Below are 20,386 nucleotides of genomic sequence, written 5' to 3'. Positions count from 1 at the left end.
GTTTAGTACAAGGTTTGTCAAGTGAAAAGGAAGAATGCAGTGTACTGTCATCAGCAAAACTGTATTGGATTAGTGGTCAACCAGAGCAGGTAATTGATGTATAGAAGAAATAGGGTGGGTGAGAAGACAGAACCTTTTAGGACCCCAGCATTAATTGCATAGTTAGAAGACAGGAACTGTTGCATGCGACATGCGTCCAGTGAGAAATCTGGCAATCCAGTTGCAGAAGTCACTGGATAGACTGAAGCTTACTACTTTAGTCTGTCCCATGACTGATGGAAGCTTACTTAATAGGCCCTTGTGCCAGACCCAGATCTAGACTCCAAAAAACCCTTGGAGATTTCTAGTGCAACCACTTGGGATTTGTCAAACTTTTCTGTGGTTCTTATCCACAGGTGTGTGACATAGTTGAACACATCCCATGTTGAATAGCATTGCCAGATCCTTACAGGCAGTTGTTTATTAGCTGAACACTTTCACGATAACACAGAAGTTGGCTGTTGATGGTTCTCTTCATTATTCTAGTGAGGACTAAGTTGAGAGAGATTGGGCGATGTATATATGGATTTGACCTTGGGCAGTGTGGCAGAAGGAGATGGTTGTCTGGTGACCACGATTGTGTTTATGAATCAATTGAAAGTAGGACGTGTGGAGAGAGAAATAGAACTGCTGATAAACTCTCTCAAATTAAAGAGAGTTTTCACACTCTCTCATGCTAGAAAAAGTTGAGAATGTGTGGAAGCAAGGAATAGAGAGATCAGAAGAAGGAAGGAAAGTCAGAGAGAAATGAGAGTGAGAGAGAGATTGGAAGTAGAAAAGGATGAATGAATCTGTTCAGATTATCATATATGGGGATTTGATGATTCAGGGGTGTACAGAGTATAGTGTTAGATGTAGGAAGGTAAATGTGGTGGTGGAATGTTACTCATAATAAGAGATGAATTGTGCCCTGAAAGTGGACTGATAGCAACAGGCATGCTATCAGTCCTGAGGACTGATAGCATGCCTGTTGTGCTGGTATAATGTGGAGTAGAGAAGAACAGCGATAATGAATGAGATGATAGCAAGAATGTGTAGTAGGAAGAGAGGTCTAGAATAAGTGGACACATGGGATACATTTGAGAATAAAAAAGAGCTGTATACAGATGATGGATTTAATGCAGGACACAGGCATTTAGAGAGACCGTTGTTTTCTGAGAAGTATGTTGGGATGGGGAAACTAAAATCTAAAATTTCAAGCATAGAATGCAGCAGAGATGCCTCATGTGCAGTATGAACAAAAATTACCAAATCATCCAAGAAACCCCCCCCCACACACACACACCATTTTTTCAATATGTGCCAAGTAAAATGAAGAATGGTTATGGAAGGACGATGTTAATGAGCAAAAATGCAAAGTTGGTAACTGCTGAAGAGACTGTAGTCAAGGTATTTAGTGAGCAGTTCATCAGTGTGTTTCAGTGTGAAATCAGAAGCTCAAGTGTAGAGAATACTTTAAAATGAGAGAAGACTTAATGGTGAGCAAATAAGAGATATATGAAGAGTAAAGGAAGCTATATGTTAAGAAGGCAATAGGACTTGATGATGCATCACAACATGTCTTAAGGGAATGTTCCAGGAATTAGCATCAGCCTTGGCCTACCTGTTTAACAAGAGCCTTTCAACAGCATCAACAGCACAAATCCCAGAGGATTGAAAGAAAGGTAAAATTGTTCTACTTCACAATGGTATTGATAAGGTTAGGGCTACAAATTATAGGCTGATCTGTATATCTGGAGTTGTAGTTACGGTATTGGAGAGGTTAATGAGAGCTAAGATACAAAAGTGGGTTGATGACATTGGTATCTTTGGCTTGTCAGCATGGGTTTGTTAAAGGAAGTCGTATTTTACTAACTTGCTTATTTAGTGTAACTAGGTGAGGAATGAACTGGACATGGAGATGCATATACTTAGATTTTGAAAAGGCTTTTGATTGATTGCCATACAACAAGTTGGTAACTAAGCTAAAGCCAATGGGATTGGATGATAGACTATTGCGTTGCATAGCTGAATGGTTATCGGATAGTATCAGCTAATTGTGTATGCAGGAGGCACCATTATTATTTAATCTGTATATTAATGATATTGGAATAGGTTTAACTGGTGATATAAGACTATTTGTGGATGACGCAAAACTGTAGAAAATGCTGAGGAATGAAGCATATGTTGTGTCTTTACAGAAAGACTTGAATAGATTGTATGATGAACAACAGTATCGATCTGTCAGTTCAGTGTTGCAAAGTGTAAGGTTCTGAAAGTTGGCTGGAAACAATAGGATGTAAAATGTAGACTTGATGGGGAAATTTGAAACATCACATCAGATTATGGCAATGATGTGGAGAACCTTAACATGCAGAAAGAAAGAAGGTCAGATTCTATTGTATAAGGCCTTAATAAAGCCCAAGTTTATGAATTATTGTGCAGATTTGGTCCCATAGTTTTCATGGTGATGAGGATACATATTGTAATAGGTCCAGTGAAGACTGACTAAGGTGGTAAAGTAGTGTTTGGTATGTGAGATATGAAGACAGATTGAGGGAATGTAACTTGCAAAGCCTTGAGAAATTGGAAGAAAAAAGGAGATATGATTGTAACATTTAAGTTGGTAAAGGGTTGCTTCTGGGTGAATGTAGAAGAAATTTTTCATAGAATGGGAGAAGAGGGATAGAACAATGGGATATCCATAGAAGCTGTATAAAGAGGGTATTAGCCGTAGCATAAGGAACAGAAGCTTTGCATGGAGAGGGTTTTTGAGTGGAATGCATGGTGCAACATTTTGGTGAATGTGGATACATTGAATGAGTTTAAAGCACGGTTTCATGGGAATTGTGTATTGCAGTGTGCACCACAAATGGGTCTTTTGACTCATTGGAGACATAGTGTTAATAATGATAATAAGGCAGGTTACAGGTGCATTGAATATGGCACATTCCAGGGTGGGCCAGAGGAGAAGGTGTTCTTTAGAGGAGTGGAATAAGTCCCTATTTTTGCAATAGGTTTAAAGGTGACAATATGGTTTATTATTATTAACATCTTACCTCCATGGAGTCAAAGACTCATCGTGAGAGATGCACACTATTGCTCATCCAACTATGCCTTAAATTGATTCATTGGGTCTATATTCACAACACACTCAGGCAATGAATTCCACTCATCAACCACTCTCCATGCAAAGAACTCCAACACTGCTATGGGATTAGATGGTATATCAGGCTGTGAACCCTCAGATATACTGATGAACTTTCAAAAAGAATTTTACAGGATTCCACATGGAATTTCTGTTGCATAAATGGAACAAATGGTGTTGTTTATAATGCTGGTAATTTGGATTAAAGGGTGGTTGATCGATAGATATCAAAGAGTGATTTATGGAGGAGTTTTGTCCAGGAAAAGGCAGGTGATTATTGGTGTACTGGAGGGCTCAGTACTTGATTTTCTGCCATATAATTTTTGCATCACTGATGTAGGAAATGATTTGAGGATAGATTTTCAGTTGTTTGCTGATGATGCAAAGCTAGGAAGAGTGATATTTAATGAAGATAATGCAGAATGACTGCCTTGATTAACTGTCACTTCATCCCTGAGTACATTACCTTACACTTTACAAAGTTAAACTGGCAAAAATTTGCCTTTACTCATATTGCAGTCTATTTAAATCATGCAGCAGGAGCTCTACAGCATCTTCATTGACTATTGTCTTTCTAGCTTTGCATCATCAGCAAACAACTGAATATTTCCCTTAAATCATTTCCTATATCACTGATATACAAATTAAGCAGAAAAAGACTAAACACTGAGCCCTGTGATTCTCTACTAGTCAACTGTTTTCTCCCAGACTCATCTCCCCCATACACCACTCTTTCCACTATCTGTCCATCAACCACCCTCTCCAAATTACCAGCTTCATAATCAACTCCAGTTTTTCCAATTTATGTAACAGATATTCCATGTGGAATCGTGTCAGATGCCTTTGCAGAGTCCAGCCGTATCAGTGAGTAGCCATTTCCTTTTTCCAAATCGATTGTCACTTTATAAAAAAGCATGTAAATTACTAAGGCAAGACCTAATCTTTACAACCCATCTTGCTTCCTATAAAAGTATCATAGTTTTGCCTACCCAGTCCTGAATTCTGTCTTATACTTATTTTTCCAATTTCCTAACCATGGCTCGTGAGATTCTGATTTGCCTATAAGTTTCAACTTCTGTCTTGGAGCCTCTTATGTACTGTGGAAATATCTTGTTCTTTTCAGTCCCTTGGTAGCTTCCAAAAACTAAGGCTGAAATTAAACAACTTGATCAAAAAAGAGATACCGATTCCCTTTCACATTTGTGTTTACTTTCAGGTTCTGTAATATCACACATGCATCTAATTCATCACACTAGCATCTCACTCTTCATAAGGATGTACACTTGCAAAATGATCACTGTGCAATTCAACTATTTCATTTGTTTCTGTTACTCCCCTCTGACCAATCTTAGACTCATCCATTCATGGTCAATCTCTTTTTTACTTGCTGCATATCGAAAGAACTCTTTAGAACTTCGTCTTGCAAGTGACTGATGTATCTAACTATAGACCTATCAGTAGCACTGGAGTGGTGATGAAGATTTTGGAAATGTTGGTAACAGCACACAGAAATGAATTAACAGAGAATCTATACTTTGCAATCAATTATATATTTGGTTTAATCCTTTATCCAAGTGTAAGCAAACAAAGTTTGCACCTGAAGTATTTTCAGGACTGGGGCAACTCATGGCAAAAGTAGTATATCTCATCACTTGCCTTAGTATCCCATATGCAAAGCACATCTCCTTGCAGACATGCATTAAGGGAAGGGTCACTACCTAGATCAGTTTTGACCTTTATTGAGGTCTCATCAGTGGGTGCCAGACCCAGAGGTGGTGATACTAAGGTGGAAGTAATGGAGAAGCCATATTTCCATATAGCATTATACATGTCTGCAAGGAGATGTGCTTTGCATTATAGGATACTAAGCAAGTGATGAGAAGTTATACCACCTTTGCCACGAGTTGCCCCAGTCCTGAAAATACTTCAGGCACAAACTTTGTTTGCTTACACTTGGCTAAAGGATTAAACCAACAAGTGAAAAAACTTCCATCAACTTATCTCTAATCTAGAGAATTTTAATAATAAGGTGTGACACACCTTTTGGCAACTGGTATATGGAAATATGACTTCTCCATTACTTTCACTTAAGCCAGTCCTTATAAGGACTATAAGGACTTAGTATCACCATCTCTGGGTCTGGCTCCCACTGATGAGACCTCAATAAAGGTTGAAACCGGTCTGGGTAGTGACCCTTCCCTTAATGCATAGCATTATACATGTCCGCAAGGAGATGTGCTTTGCATTATGGGATACTAAGGCAAGTGATGAGAAGTTATACCACCTTTGCCACGAGTTTCCCCAGTGTTGAAAGTACTTCAGGGGCAATGGTTGAATCCTTTATACGTGGATAAAGGATTCAACCATTTCAGTTGGCTATGCATTGGTAGCATAGCCAACTGAAAAAACTTCCATGTACTTTGCAATGAACAGTATGTGTTTACTGAGGGAAGGTCATGTTTTATAATAATGTGATGGTGGAGTTGGACAAGAGGAATGGGTACACTGTGATACCTTTGGACTTTGCTAATGCTTTTAAGATTCAGCATAGAAAACTGTTGCATAAGTTGGAGGATATGGGAATTGGATTATAAACTCTTAGTTTGGATAATTCGATATCTGACTGACTGATATCAAAAGGTGTTGTATGGAGGATGTAAGTCTAGAAGAGTTAAGGTGACCAATGGTGTACTATAGGGTTCATCCCTTGGTCTGTTATGATTCACTCTTTAAACTAACAACATTGGAAAAGATTTGACAAGTGACATACAGCTGTTTGCTGCTGATGATGATAATGCAAAGATAGGCAGGGTAATTAGGAATACAACTGACATGCAGCACTTGCAGAATGATTTGAATAGGATTGAATTGTGAGCATGTGCAAAGGGCTGTCAGTTCCATGTTAGTAAATGTGAAGTTATTCACCTTGGTGTAATGAGATAGAATGACATATTATACAGGGGAGATTATTATGTGACACCTCCAGGGAGTCCAAAGACTCATAAAGGTAGAGTGTGTCAACAGCATCTAATGATGATATAACCCCTTCCAACTACTAACTGCATTCAAACTTTCTTAACTTTTTGCATGAACCATTAGTAGCAGAGGCTCTACCAGTCGACCAACCTTTGCCAGCAAAGGTTGGTCGATTATGCTAGAAAAAACTGATCACAGAACTTGGAGTTTTAGTACATATGAAGTTGAAATTCAAGGGTCATATAACAAAGATTGTGAATCCCACTCAGAGGAAAACTGCAATGCTGAAATTAACATGTAATAATAAGGAAATCATTTTGTCTTTTTACAAGACTGATTCATCTGGACTATTTTTCACAGATCTCTCTTGGTTTCGAAGGTGATGCAGATACAGTGGAGAAAGTGCAAAGGAGAGTGTTAACGATGATATCACTACTGAGGAATGTGAATTATGAGTAGTGATTGATTGATTGATTTGTGGACTATAGATGCTATCAAGCAGTAGAGAGAGGGAGTAATATGATAATGACCTACAAACTCCTGGAAGGGTCATATATATGATACCAAAAAAAAGAGTGTTTTTTTCTCATAGTTGTACATGATTGGGATGGCTTACTTTTGGAAGCTGTGAGTGCAGATATTGTGAAAATTCAAAATAAGGTACAACGTGTTTTGAGTGATATAGGTTCTCCCTCGATGAGAGCATGACTATCTTGATGTCGCTCGGAATAATAATAATAATTTGCTTTCAACTTCCATACCATACAGGTTTCCCTTTTTCCCTATATCATACAATTGAACATTTCTTGTTTTTAGTCTATGTCCCCATAGTTCAAGTCCTCTTAATAATTAATCCTTATTCATTCATTGTGCTCATTTGTCCACACATGCTATCTACATTCTCCACTTCACTGCATACTGAAACACTCATCTATATATCTATGTATTAAACTGTATAAGAATGATAAGTTTCTTTACAGATTATTATCACTTATGCAATAATATTTTGTTTAATACTTAAACAGAATTTATGGCTATATCTCGCAGTCCTTATCAATGCATACATATGAAAAGAGATAAACATTTAGAGTAACACTTGAAATCTGATTGCATATGACAATGTCAGATATTAATTGCATGAGTATAATTCCATCTACTACTAGTAAAATTCAAAGAAATAAATTAAAAAATAAAAAATAAACCATCAGATACTGGAATGAGGAATATTAGTTAGGATGAGTTTCCAAAATTGGAAAAGTTTAAGAGCATTTCTGTTTTGAAGTTTGGTCTAAGAGTAAGATGCAGATGGGCTTCACAACTTTCTTTGTATAGTCCTTCGAGTAACGCATAACTTTTGTGTAAAATTTTAGGTTTATTCCAGCAAATTGTATGCTTAGTGGATAAAGGCTAAACTAGACCTACAGAATCATGAAGTAGGATATAATCTTGATGTTCTTCAAGATTATATCCTAATCTGCTCATAACAAAGGCCACATGAGCACAGAATTCTATAACCTTCAGAATAAGAAAGTGGTAGATATTTATTTTTTGTAGATTTTAGGATGGAATTTAATTTACAAAATGGATGGAAAGAAATTCGAAGGTTGATTTGACAAAGAAGTCTCATGGTTCTTTTGGACACTCTCTTCACATATGGAATGGAAATTCTAGAAACCTCCTTTAGAGGAGGATATGAACGAAAGCCATATTTATTAAATATTTTGTTGATGATTTTAGTGTTGTATTTATTGGAGATGAATATAGCACTGATAAAGGAAAGTTGTTTACTAGAGTTTTAATAGCAGCATATTTCTGACAAGAGTGATGATGCTATGTTGCATTCATGTATTTTCTAATATGAGTTGGTTTTCTGAATAAAGAGAAATGAAGACTGCCATAAGATGAAGATATCCAGAAATGAGAGGCACTTTTATTTTTCTTCAAGTGTAAATCTAATTCTAGGGTGTACTGAATTCATTTCCAATAGAAATTCATAAAGCTCCTACAGAGAAGAGTTTCAGACAGCAAATGGATTTGAATGGGTTTGGTGTTGGAAATTTAGAAAGGCTATTGTTTGCTGAGAAGGCTCAGAATCAAGAGGTAAATATATCAAATGATCTATATTCACTAGTACACTGCTGCCAGGGTACTAGTGAAGCAGGATAGTGCAGCTAAACTGGTTGTATGACAGGAGGATGATGGATATAAGGTTGAAGACATAGTCAACCTTGTTGCAGCACAGGGTGATGGAATGTATAAAGTGAGGATGAAACTGGTATGAATGGCAATAAGAGTCAGGATCAGGAGAAACAGGAATGGTAAGACCAAAGAGAGAGAGGGGTGTAGTATAGCAGTTAGAATAGAGAATCATGGTGCTGGTAGAATCACCTCAAAGATACAGGTGTTACAGGGATGATATGATAGAGGGATACAAGTTGGTAAGGGGGATGCTATAGGATCAATGTTGAAGAGGTTTTTCATTAAATAAAAGAACAATGGGAGATTGGGGAAGAACAAGAGGTCATCTTTGGAAGCTGTGTGAGGAGGATTTGAGCTAGGGAGTAAGAAGCAGGATTTTTGGTTAGAGAGTTGTGAATGATTGGAATGCCTTGCCTGAGAGTGTTGTGTCTGCAGAGAATTTGAATGTATATAAAGCATGTTATGATGAGCTGTGTGTATGACAAAGAGACCTCATAGATGAGTCAGTGACTCCAAGGGATCTTAAGATAATAATAATATTATCATTATTATTATTATTATTATTATTATTATTATCTTAATAAAAATAATAACATGTAGTTTTAATGAGATATTGCCACTGCTGTCATTTGGTGAGAATGATCATGAGGTATTTGTTTGGGAGTGGTGAAACAAAGAAAAGGTTGCTGCCAAAACTGATATATGTGGAAGTATAAAGTGGGTCATTATAGAAAGCTTTATAGTCAACTAACATCAGCATATTAGGTAGATGAGCTGTACAGAAAAGATGTTTACTGTGCATGGAATAAAGTAGTATCTGACACAAGCAATGTATAAATGCATACCAATGATTAAGGGAGTAAGTTGGGTAGGAGTGAAATTCATGAATAGTGAAATCAATAATGCTGTGTTGGAAAATGAAATGCTGTGGAGGAGGTAAGACAGTTGGTGGTGATCAGATCCATGATGAGTATAAAGTGCAGGCTAGGAAGGTGATGAACTTGATCAAGAAAGAAAAGGTGCAATATGATTAGGAGATTGGTTGGTCAGACCAAGGGAATTTTTCTGCTATATTATTATTATTATTATTACTATTATTATTATTATTTTTATATATTTAATTAGTGATAGTCTTGGGCCATCTATCTCTGATTGGGTACCAGTGGAGATTGAACTGCCCACTCAGTCTCCAAAAGTTAGATAGGGCTAAATGGCCTTGTCTACTCCCGTATATGGGAATAAAAAGGTGTTAAGCTGATTTTTTTTTTTTTTAATTCTATTATTATTACGGGTATCTCCAGGGAGACAGTACACTCATCACAGAAGGCCCAAACTAGCAAAACAATATCTGTCATATCTCTTCTTGAATTCATTTACAGACGAAGAGCTCACAACTAAGTCAGGTAATGAATTTCCCTCATTCACCACCCTTCAGGCAAAAAACCTTGTTCTGACACCCTTGTTAACCACACTCTTCTTTAATTTTCAAGGATGACATCTTGTTCTTCCATCACTATCACACAGCTGAAACATTTCCCCTGCATCAATCCTATAAAAACCTTTCAGTAATTTAAATGTTTCTATCATATTCCCCCCCCCTTCTCCGCCTATCAACCAACCTCTGCAATCCATTTAATATGGCAAGCAAGAGAAAGAATAATTATGGCAGGTTGACACCAGTGGATAATCATGGCAGCAAAGTGATCGTTGCAAAGAATACAGCAGAATTATTGAATGAACACTATCAGCATATACCATACTTGTGGAAACAATGCCATGCACATTATATATAAAGGGGGACAAGTATTAGGAGAATTGGAGTGAAAGAATCAGAGGTGTATCAGGTGTTGATTGGGATACATGTTAAAAAAGTTGTAGAAATGGATGACATATCGGCATTTATTCCTAAGGAAAGTGCATAGCTAACAACAGTTAGCTATGCACTTGACCTGTTTATTTAATGTCTTGCAGTGGGTAAAGTTCCTAAAGAGTGGAAAGAATGAAAAATAGTACCACTCCACAATCATGGTTCCAGGACAGAAGTTTTCAATTATAGACCAATCTGTATAATTGTAGTTGTAGTCAAGATGTTGGCAAGATTAGTTTGGAATAGACTACAAGATTGAATTGATGGATATAGTATTATTTATGATGGCCAGCATGGATCTGTAAAGTATAAATTTTGTTTTAGGAATTTGCTTGCATTTTATGACAAGTTGATGAGTGGGTAAGGGAGAACCAGTGATATCATTGGTTTTTGAAAAGCATTTGATAGACTTCCACATGGTTAGATTCTGTACAAGCTGCAGATGATAGTATATAGTAGAAGTATATACAGTAGATAGTATATTGGTTAGATGTATTGGAGATTGGTTCTATGAAATATACCATGAGGCTGTGTATGATGGAACAGTGTCTCAAGAAGGGAATGTAACCAGTGGTGTGTGACTCATGCTTCTGTTCTTTGACCCCTGTGCTTTAACTTGTTCGTAAATAATAGATCATGTGGATTGAAATGGGAAGTTCATTTGTTTGCTGATGATACAAAGTTTGGGAGAATTGTAAGTAGCACTGTTGATGTTGAATAGACTTTTGACTTGGACAAAGGAATGGGTTTGTAGTTTTAATAAATGTGTCATAAGTTTTAATAAGTGCAAGGTTTTTGGAGTGCTGAAATATAATATTGTGTACTATATTAATGGTGCTGTAATCCAGGAAGGAAGTGAATGTGATTAGAGATTTGGGAGTGATCGTTGAGAGCAAACTGAAGTTTAGAGAGTATATTGCAAGTGTTGCAAAGACTGTTAGTGTACAAGCTGCAGAGGATAGGAATAGATAGTGTATTTGTTAGATGGATCAGAGATTGGCTCTCTGAATGATACCAACAAGTTTTGTGTGATGGAGCTGTGATTGATTCAGAAAAGGAAGGTGGCATGTCTCAGAGTTTTGATCTTATGCCTCTGCTGTTTAATTTGTTTGTTAATGATATTTCATGTTGATTGACTTGGGATCTTCAAATGTTTGCCAATGATGCAAAGTTAGGTAGAATTATCAGGAGTAGTCCTGATGTTAATTCTCGACAGAAAGATTTGAATAGACTTTTCACTTAGACAGGTGAGAGTGGGGCTACAGTTTTTATATTAAGAAATGCAAGTTGTTACACTTTGGTATACAGAGATATAGGCTATGTACTGTATTTGTGTAGCTGTATACTTCAGGATGTGGATGAGATTCGGGATCTTGGAGTGATTATTGACAGTGAACTGAAGTTCCAAAGGCATGTCACACATGTTGCAAAGACTGCACATCGTATTGCTACTATAACAAAAAGTACATTGACATGTAGGGGATAGGGAGGTGGTGGTGGTGGTGCACCTATATAAGGAATTGGCCAAACCAGATATGGACTATTGTGCTCAGATTTGGTCACCTAGTTTTCATTGTGATGTGGAAGCACTAGGAAGTGTCCAAAGACAAATAATGAAAGTTATATCAGGACTTTGGTTATAAAGAGCATTTAAGAGATGTGGATTACATAGATTTGTTGATAGAAGGAAAAGAGAAGATATGATATAGACCTTCAAGTTAGTTGAGGGATTCTATCAGATTAATACAGAAAAAATTATAAAAAGAGTAGATGTTAAGATGGGAAGAACGAGAGTCCATCCGTGGAAGTTGTGTAGAGATGTGGTGAAGAAGGGAGTGAGGAGTAGATTTTTTGCATGCAGAGTTGTTATTGAGTATAAGACATTGACTGAGTATATTCCTTTCCCTCATCAACTGCTCTTGTCACTTTATTATAAAGGCAATTGTATTACTAAAGCAGGAGCACCCTTAACAAATCCATGTTGGCTCTCGCAGATAACATTACCCTCATCTACCTAATGCTGTATATGGTCCCTCACTAAATTCTCCACGATCTTAACAACCTGATCAAACATAAGCTGGTCTATAATTAGATACTTCTAGTCTGCTACCGCCCTTATGCAATGGTGCTGTCTTACCTTCCTTCCTTCCTTCCTTCCATTCCTTGGGTACCTTTTCCATAGCCAGACTTTCATTGAAAAGGCCTGGTCAACGGAACTGTCAGTTCTTTAGCACATTCTCTCAAAACCCATCGTGAAATACCATCCAGTCCCACAGCTTTACTGACATCCAGAGTATTTGGAACATGCTCTCCTCTTGCACCTCTAAACCTTGAACCTGCCCTATCCCTCTAGTATTAAAACCTACTTCTCCAGGATGAAATACTCCAATAAAGTGTTCATCAAACAACTCCACTATGTCCTCTGCATCAGTCACTCTATTCCCATTTTTGTCTCACAATGTCATTATTCCACAATCATTTCTCCTTCTACTGGCCACATAGCTAAAACATTTATTAGGATTTTCTTTGGATCTTAGTGCCAATCTCTTCTCATACTCCAGTTCTACCCTCCCCACCACACAGTCACTCTCCTGGCCTGACTCTTATATTCTTCATGCATCTGCTCTCCACTCCTCTCCTTTCATCTCTTCTATAACCTCTTTTTCACTTGCAGTTCCTGTGGATGAGAAACAATTTGATATTGTTTCTCATCCACTTTACACCAAATTGTGTTCTCTTCTTCACTCGCAGCTTACTATTGCTGCTAACAAATATTCCTTCACAATTTCCCAAGCACTAATGATATCCCGACCTTCCAATTCCTCCCTCCATGAAACTTCTCCAAGTTGATGTCTAAGACTATTATAATCACCTGCCTTATAATTCCACATACGTTCTGTCTCTTTGACACTCCTGCATGTCTATTCATCTTCCAAGTCAAAACCATATGGTCACTCTCTCCAACTGGTGGAAGAGATGTCATCGCAGTTATTATCAACTCTTCCGAAGCTATGACCAAATCCAAAATTCTTGAACCTCTTGTTCCCTCTATTACATGTTGCCTAAGACATTTGCCCTCAAGAATTCTAGAAATTCCATTCCCTTATTGCTACATGCATCTTCTTCTCCCCAATTTATACTGCTGTAGTTAAAATCTCCCATAACAATCATTCTTCTTGCACTTGCCAAACTCAACTGCCTAAATATCCCCTGCTCCCCACCCTCTGTGCTCTTTGGCTTGTAGCAACACCCCACGAAATATCCTGTCAAGCCCACCTCAACAAATGCTTAATAGAAAAGGCATAAGGCTGAAATATCTGAAAGATAAATTTGAAAGTGATTCAGGTTCGCTTGCGAAAGAGCAGTGATCTGATAAGTGGATTGTCCTCCTCTTCTGCATATTATGAAGCACATTTAGGATGTTTTTGATACAGCACACCAAAATGTGAGAACCGTATTCGAAGGTTAGGAAAATATGGAATTTAGGAAATGCTTATAGATATAAACAGTTGAGAAGAGAACTGGTGTCTTTAACAGAAGAGAATATTAAGCTTTTAGGAGGCTGAGGAAATTCTGTATGCACTGTATTTATGCCAGGAAGGCTAGAATTGTAAGTCAGCCAAAGAAGAGAAATTTAATATTGACTTGAAGTCTGAATATTATTGAAGGTAATGGAAAGTGAAGTGAGATATTTTTACATGGAAAGTTCACAGCACATACCCTTAAGCATTTCTAATGAAGTGCAACATTGCTGTCTTTCCTGTATTTACTGATTTTATTGTTAACAAGGAAAAGCCATACTTTCATTTCCCAATTTTATGCATTATGTTTTATAACTGTATTATAAACATTATAAAAGTATAAACAAGAAACTATTTGCATTTTAAAGAAAGTTTGTTGTTTATAATTTTCAGATTATATATTTTATAAGTTGAGCATATAAATACTCTCTCTCTGTGTTTGTACACACACACACACACACACATATATATATATAATGTTTTTTTTGTTTGATTATGTTTCTTCACAGGAATTAGAAGCTTTGAATACAGAATTAATGAACTCTCTAGGGCTAACTGTTACTCAACAAGATTTATGTAAGAAAATGGAAGAAGAGCTGTTATCAGTGAAAAAAAATTTAGAGGAGGAAATATCTAATCACCAAACACAGCTAGTTGATTTTCGCCACAAACACAATCAAGCATTGGAAGCCATCCGAGAAGAACTGGAAATTGCAAAAAAGGTAAGAATAAATATATAATCCCTCTGAAATTGAGTATTAATATGAATGAACTATGATACTTATTATTATCATCCTGAACATCAGAAGGATCTCTATTTATTCAAATGATTCTTTGCATGAGTTGCAAGTCCAGCAAAGTAGTTCATATCACACCTTAAAATTATTCAATCTCTGCCTCTCTCTTTCTATCCATCTTTAATTCTTTCTCCCTCCTCTCATGCATGCATCTACCCACCTCGTAAAATCTATTTCTCATTCTTTTGATCACTACTACCCTGCATAACTTAGTATCAGTGTAGTGCTATTTTCCAAGCTCTCAGAAGTCAAAAGCTGAATGCAGTGGGTTTAACCTTGAGTTTAAACACATTTAGCTGACAAAAATATTCTCAGCTGAATGCGAGAAAAAAAACTAAAAAATTATTTACTGGTATTGTTACTTCATAGAATGATAGTTTTTGGAATAAGAACAACTAATTAAGTACAAAACACACAGTTTATTAAGCATAACTTTATTGTACAAGTGTATGAAGAATAAGTAAAATGTATACTATTATTATTATTATTACCTACAACGACTCTCTATCCCTGTACCCTTCAACAACTCATGCGGTTCTTTTGTGAGATCACATCAGATATGAAAGCAACTCAACAACCTACCAAGAAATTTAAAACACATAGATAACTACAGAACATTAAAACACGAACTCTGGAAAATATACCAACGAAGTTAATATATCATTAACACTAATATACACATCACACATCACCAGCAACCAATGCCTACATCCCATACATAAACAGTAACAACACAAATAGTGAAGGCTAAATTCCACTGTCTTCATAAAAGCTAACCCAAGCTTCGAAGTAGGTGGGATTAATTCTCCTCACGCATCTACACGTAATTCTTATAATCAAAGGATGCAGATCATGTAACAAAACAGTCAGCAAAGTGTATAACAATAATGAAGATACTGATATTTAAAATAAAAAAATTATTATTATTATTATTATTCAGGCCTCCATGGAGTCAAAAGACTCATCACGGGAGGTACTGTTACACCTGATATCTTAGGAATATAGTATTCTCAACTATCATGGTGTAACATGGAGAATAAATATCATAAATTAAAACCCCTGCATAAAAAAGTGAATTATTTAATGGCAAATTTCTTGCATCCAGTAATATGTATAAAACGTAAGGGCTGTTGTTAAAGTAGCTGATAAAGGAAGGAATGTATTAATATTGTAATATGACTTAAAATAAGGAATTCTAACTAAATAAGTAGCTAACAAAGGAAAGTATAGATTAATATTGTAATACGATTAAAAATGAGAGAGTTAAGTAAATAAGTAGAAATGGGTGAGTCATAAAATACGTTATGTGAGAGATTAAGTTATTAAGTAGAATTCATAGAGAAAGTTTGAAAGGGGATTAAGTCAGGCTAGCACAAGAAAAGCAAAGCTATCGCTTAGGACCGATCCCTGGATTGAAACATTGAGAACGGGCTTGCCGATCAAATGACGTTTGGCGAGAAAATGCCACCCTAATTGGTCGATGATTAAAAAACAAGTAGAAGGAGGAGAAAGGAAGTAAGAAAAGGTGCCGTTAGGAGAGCAGCTATAAAAGGGTTGGTAACCCCCTGGAGAGGAACCCTTACTTTTTTTGGATAGTCGCTTTTGGCCTTGGAGTTTGGTTTCGGTTCCTGTGGAGTTCACGGGGTTTTCCTGAGTGGCGACAGGGGTGATATCTCCTCGTCACAACACGGAAACGAAAGTGAGCAGGATTTCGATTCCCGTTTTCCCGAGTAGGAAGCAAAGGAAAAATTGCCATAGAGTCCTAGAAAAGGAGGGATCTTCGTTTCGACGCTAGTGATAACTATGCAAAGCAGAAAGCTGTAAAGAGATCGATGTCCTCGTTGCTGATAGTAGAGCAGATATATGTGTGTTAAAGTATTCCAGAGTTACGAGAAGATATACCAAAGGTTCGTTTGGAAAAGAATAAAGGCCCATATGAAAAGCTCAAGAAAGGTACTGTAAATCATAACCTATGTTAACTAGAAATTTGTCTGTGAAAAGTATCGTGATTCCAATACAGAATTGTTGAAGTTATACTAGGACTTCAGTATATGATAGAATGTGTTATGTGTAGATTGACTAGTGTTAAAGATTTGTGAATAGTTAAGAGTCCTAAGGTATTTTTGCATGTCTATTATATTGCACAAGATATTTAAATGACATAATTGTGTGTTAGTGCAAATAACGGTATTACGGAACAGTGTGAATTAAGTAATTACGTATCCTAAGAATTGAATGCCTAATGTAATGTATAAAATAATTGAAATGTCACAAGTATGTGTTAGCAGTGAATAATTTGTTAATCTACTTCAGTATGAATAATCAGATAGTGTGAATTGATCTAATTTGTTCACATCAGGTGAATTTATGAATTAATGTGTATGGCGGCATAATCACAAATAGCCATATTGCTTGTAATGATTTAATGTTAGTCTGTAAGTATTTTAGTTTAGTATTTGAATTGTACCATGTTTAGAAACTTAATAAACCTTTTTTTCAATGATAAAAGAGTTGTCTGATGTTGCTAATCCAATGCACCGCTTAAAATCATCGTACCTAATCACGTGGGAAATTTAATGTTGAGGAAAGAGATTAAGAGTCACGACTGCAATAATATTTAAATACTAAGAGATATATTCGAGATTGACTTTCTCCCTATTCATGACAACATAAACGGTGCAGTTGTAACCACTTGAAAATATTGTATTTAGTCACGCGAAAAATTTAAGTTGAGAATCGAGTTAAGTGTCACGACTGCAATAGTTACACTTTCAGATATATTTGAGTTCTTTCTCCTTGTTTATGTATGTAATATCCTAAACTAAATATCCCAAAAGGCGCAGTATAAATACAAATATTAGGGGTATTACGGGGAGCAATAACTTACTTATTGGTATAAGTTTTGGTAAAATCTCGGGCATAGAAGTTAGAAGAATATAGATAAAAGGAATTTGCAAATATATATGCAAGTAACCCTCGTATATCGCGGTACTTATACAATTCGGATTCGATATAACGTGATCTACAAATTGTATTAACCCTTTATCTTTTCATATATTTTTCACCGCACAACTCATAAATCAAATTTTATCTTCTTAAATTTGTGTCTGCCCATATCACGCATGTAGTTATAAGTAGCGAATTTATATTAGGGGAAATACCTTTTAGCACGCATATAAATATTTGTGTGTGTGTGTGTATGTGTATGTGTGTGTAACGTCGATTGTTCACGTATAAAGTGTTCATTGTTGCGCATGTAGTTATAAGTAGTTATACAAATTTATATTAGGGGAAATACCCTTTAGCATGTTACAGTATGCCCACATTTTCATGAGCTTTGCTTGGCTTTGTGCCAAGAATAGTCGATTCATGCTGAAAGGCAGAAAGAAATGAAAGACGTATGAATTGATGACCAACATGTGAAATCACGAAATTTTAAATGGAAGAATATCTTGTTAATTAAATCAAATATGAAAAATATTTATGCACATAAATAAACAAGTTTGCTCTTTAGCATCAATTTAAGTAAAGGGAAAAAATTTGTTAAAAAATAAATGTGTTTGTATGAACATGATATATTATTTTATTATGTAAGTACACATTATCATATAAATACGTCAGAAATGATTTATTTAATAATCATAATCATCATCATCATACGTATCAAGGATTTAGGCCTAGCATGGCCTGTTCCGGCCTTAGAAGTCATCGTTGAATCGTTTAAGCGGACGTCCTGGTTTTCTTTTTCCTAATGGCTTGTACTTTAAGGCTTATTTTGGTAATCTTTCTGTTTTCATTCTTTGAACGTGTTCCATCCATTTATGTTTATATTTTTTCATTTTTTCTATTACTGGTTCTTGGTTTAATTCTTTCATAATATCTTCGTTTCTTTTGTGTCAAATAGAGTATACTTTGCAGTTTTTCTCATAAACTTCATTTCTGCTGTTGTTAATCTTTGTTTGTCTTTTTGTTTTATTGTCCAGATTTCTCTTCCATACATTAAGACTGGTATGGCTAATGTATTGTTATACTTTTAACCTGGTTTGTTTTTGAACTAGGTTTGGTTTAAATATAGAGTTAATTACACCTGTTATTTTTAAATATTTTGCAATTTTTACGTTTATATCTTTTTCATTTTCATATGTGATCATACATCCTAGGTAGTTAAATGAATTCACCTGTTCTATTTAATAATATAAATAATAATATAAAAATATGAAAAAAAAAATCCATTTTTACTATAAAGAATGAAAAATATGTATAACAACTTATAAGATTTAAAAGAAATCTTAATATATTAAATTTTATTTAATGTAATGCGCTTATCAATAAAAATCATTTACAATGCTATCAAAATTCAAATTCTTTGCAATTTCATGCTCTATAGATATTATTGCCAGGGATGACAAACGTTCTTGAGACATAGAAGATCGCAAATAAGTTTTTATTAATTTTAATTTGGAAAATGACCTATCTGCTGATGTGACTGTAACTGGACTGTCAATAATATTTTAAATGTCATGGTAATATTTGGATAAATATGTGACAAATTATTTGCAATTATGAATATCAAAATATTAATGGGTGCATCTTCAGGAATAATATTTCTAAAAATAATTAATTCATTGTAAAATTCAGATTCTTCAATATCTGCATTTAATTTTTGATACAGTTGTTTGATTTTTAATTCATTTTAATTTTAATTAAAATGAATTAAAAATTTTAATTCATTTTCTGTCATTTTTCTTATTAATTTCATATCGTAAAGAAATCCAAATGATTTTTGGTGAATTTCATGCAATTCAAATCTTTTTTTGACAGATTGTAGAGCAGTATCTAAAATTACAAAAAAGAAATATATCCTAAAATTATCTTCGTTATCACCTATGTGTGATTCATCATGTATTTCATAATCAAAAAATACTTTTCTTCGATGTACTCGACTTTCTTTAACTTTAATTTCTTACATTTAATTTTTAATAGATTTGACAGTTCTTTAGCAATCTTAAAACAGCTATCAAATCCTAATATTCTCTGCTCTTCAAAGTACTGCACTAACTCTTTAGTATGTTTTGTTGCTACGTCTATGGCAATTTTTGCATTCTGTAATACTTTACTTAATAAATTAACTTTTGACAAAAGCTCATACCAAATTACAAGGCTTAGTATAAACTCAAATGAATCTATTTGTTCATATATTGAAACCACTTCTACTTTAATAGTATTATCTGATGCAGTTTTAAATAATTCTTTTAGTGCATTTAAAAATTCTGGAATTTGAAGACATACAGCTCTAACTGATTCTATTCTACATTCCCATCTTGTATCACATAATGGTTTTGGAGTTAATTGTTTAACAAATTTCTTTAATATGTTCCAACCTGAAGTTCACACAGCAGATAATGTATATATTTTTTGTATAACATTAAAAAAATGTATTGCTATAATTGATGATTTTGCGACATCCCCTAAAATCAAATTTAAATTATGACAGGTGCAAGGAGTATAAAATGCCTTTTCATTTTCATTTAAAATATAAGCACGGACTCCCTTATATACTCCTTTCATATTTGCTCCATTATCATACTCTTGCCATCTACAATCTGACAATTTAAGATTTAATTTATTCAAAAGTGATTTTATATTTTCAGATATACCTTTACCAGTAGTGTCATTAGTTGTTTAAAACGTCAAAAAGTGTTCACGAATTTCAATATCTGCTTCAAATATATGTAAAAATCCAAAAATTACTGAAATTTGCTCCTGATGACTAACATCAGGAGTACAATCGAGAATTATTGAATAGTACTTTGCCTGTCGTATCATATTTACAATATTTTGTTGAATTTTGGTTCCCGTA

The 20,386-nt window shown here is 35.1% G+C and overlaps 1 protein-coding gene across 1 annotated transcript in view; it reads left to right on the top strand.

The window, feature by feature from the left end:
- Positions 1–20,386, top strand: part of LOC150097089 (myosin-14-like) — a 1,147,103-nt gene that overhangs the window by 722,703 nt on the left and 404,014 nt on the right. Inside the window, exon 26 of the mRNA XM_090407039.1 lies at positions 14,239–14,451. Within this exon, the coding sequence (XP_090263165.1) occupies positions 14,239–14,451 (213 nt within the window). The remainder of the gene's footprint in view (positions 1–14,238; positions 14,452–20,386) is intronic.

Source organism: Typopeltis vanoorti, chromosome 17 (assembly GCF_054136105.1).
Source record: "Typopeltis vanoorti isolate ZY-2024b chromosome 17, IOZ_Tvanoo_1.0, whole genome shotgun sequence".
Lineage (NCBI taxonomy): Eukaryota > Metazoa > Arthropoda > Arachnida > Uropygi > Thelyphonidae > Typopeltis > Typopeltis vanoorti.
Note: the sequence above shows the minus strand (reverse complement) of the source record. Positions and strands in the feature narration are given on the sequence as shown.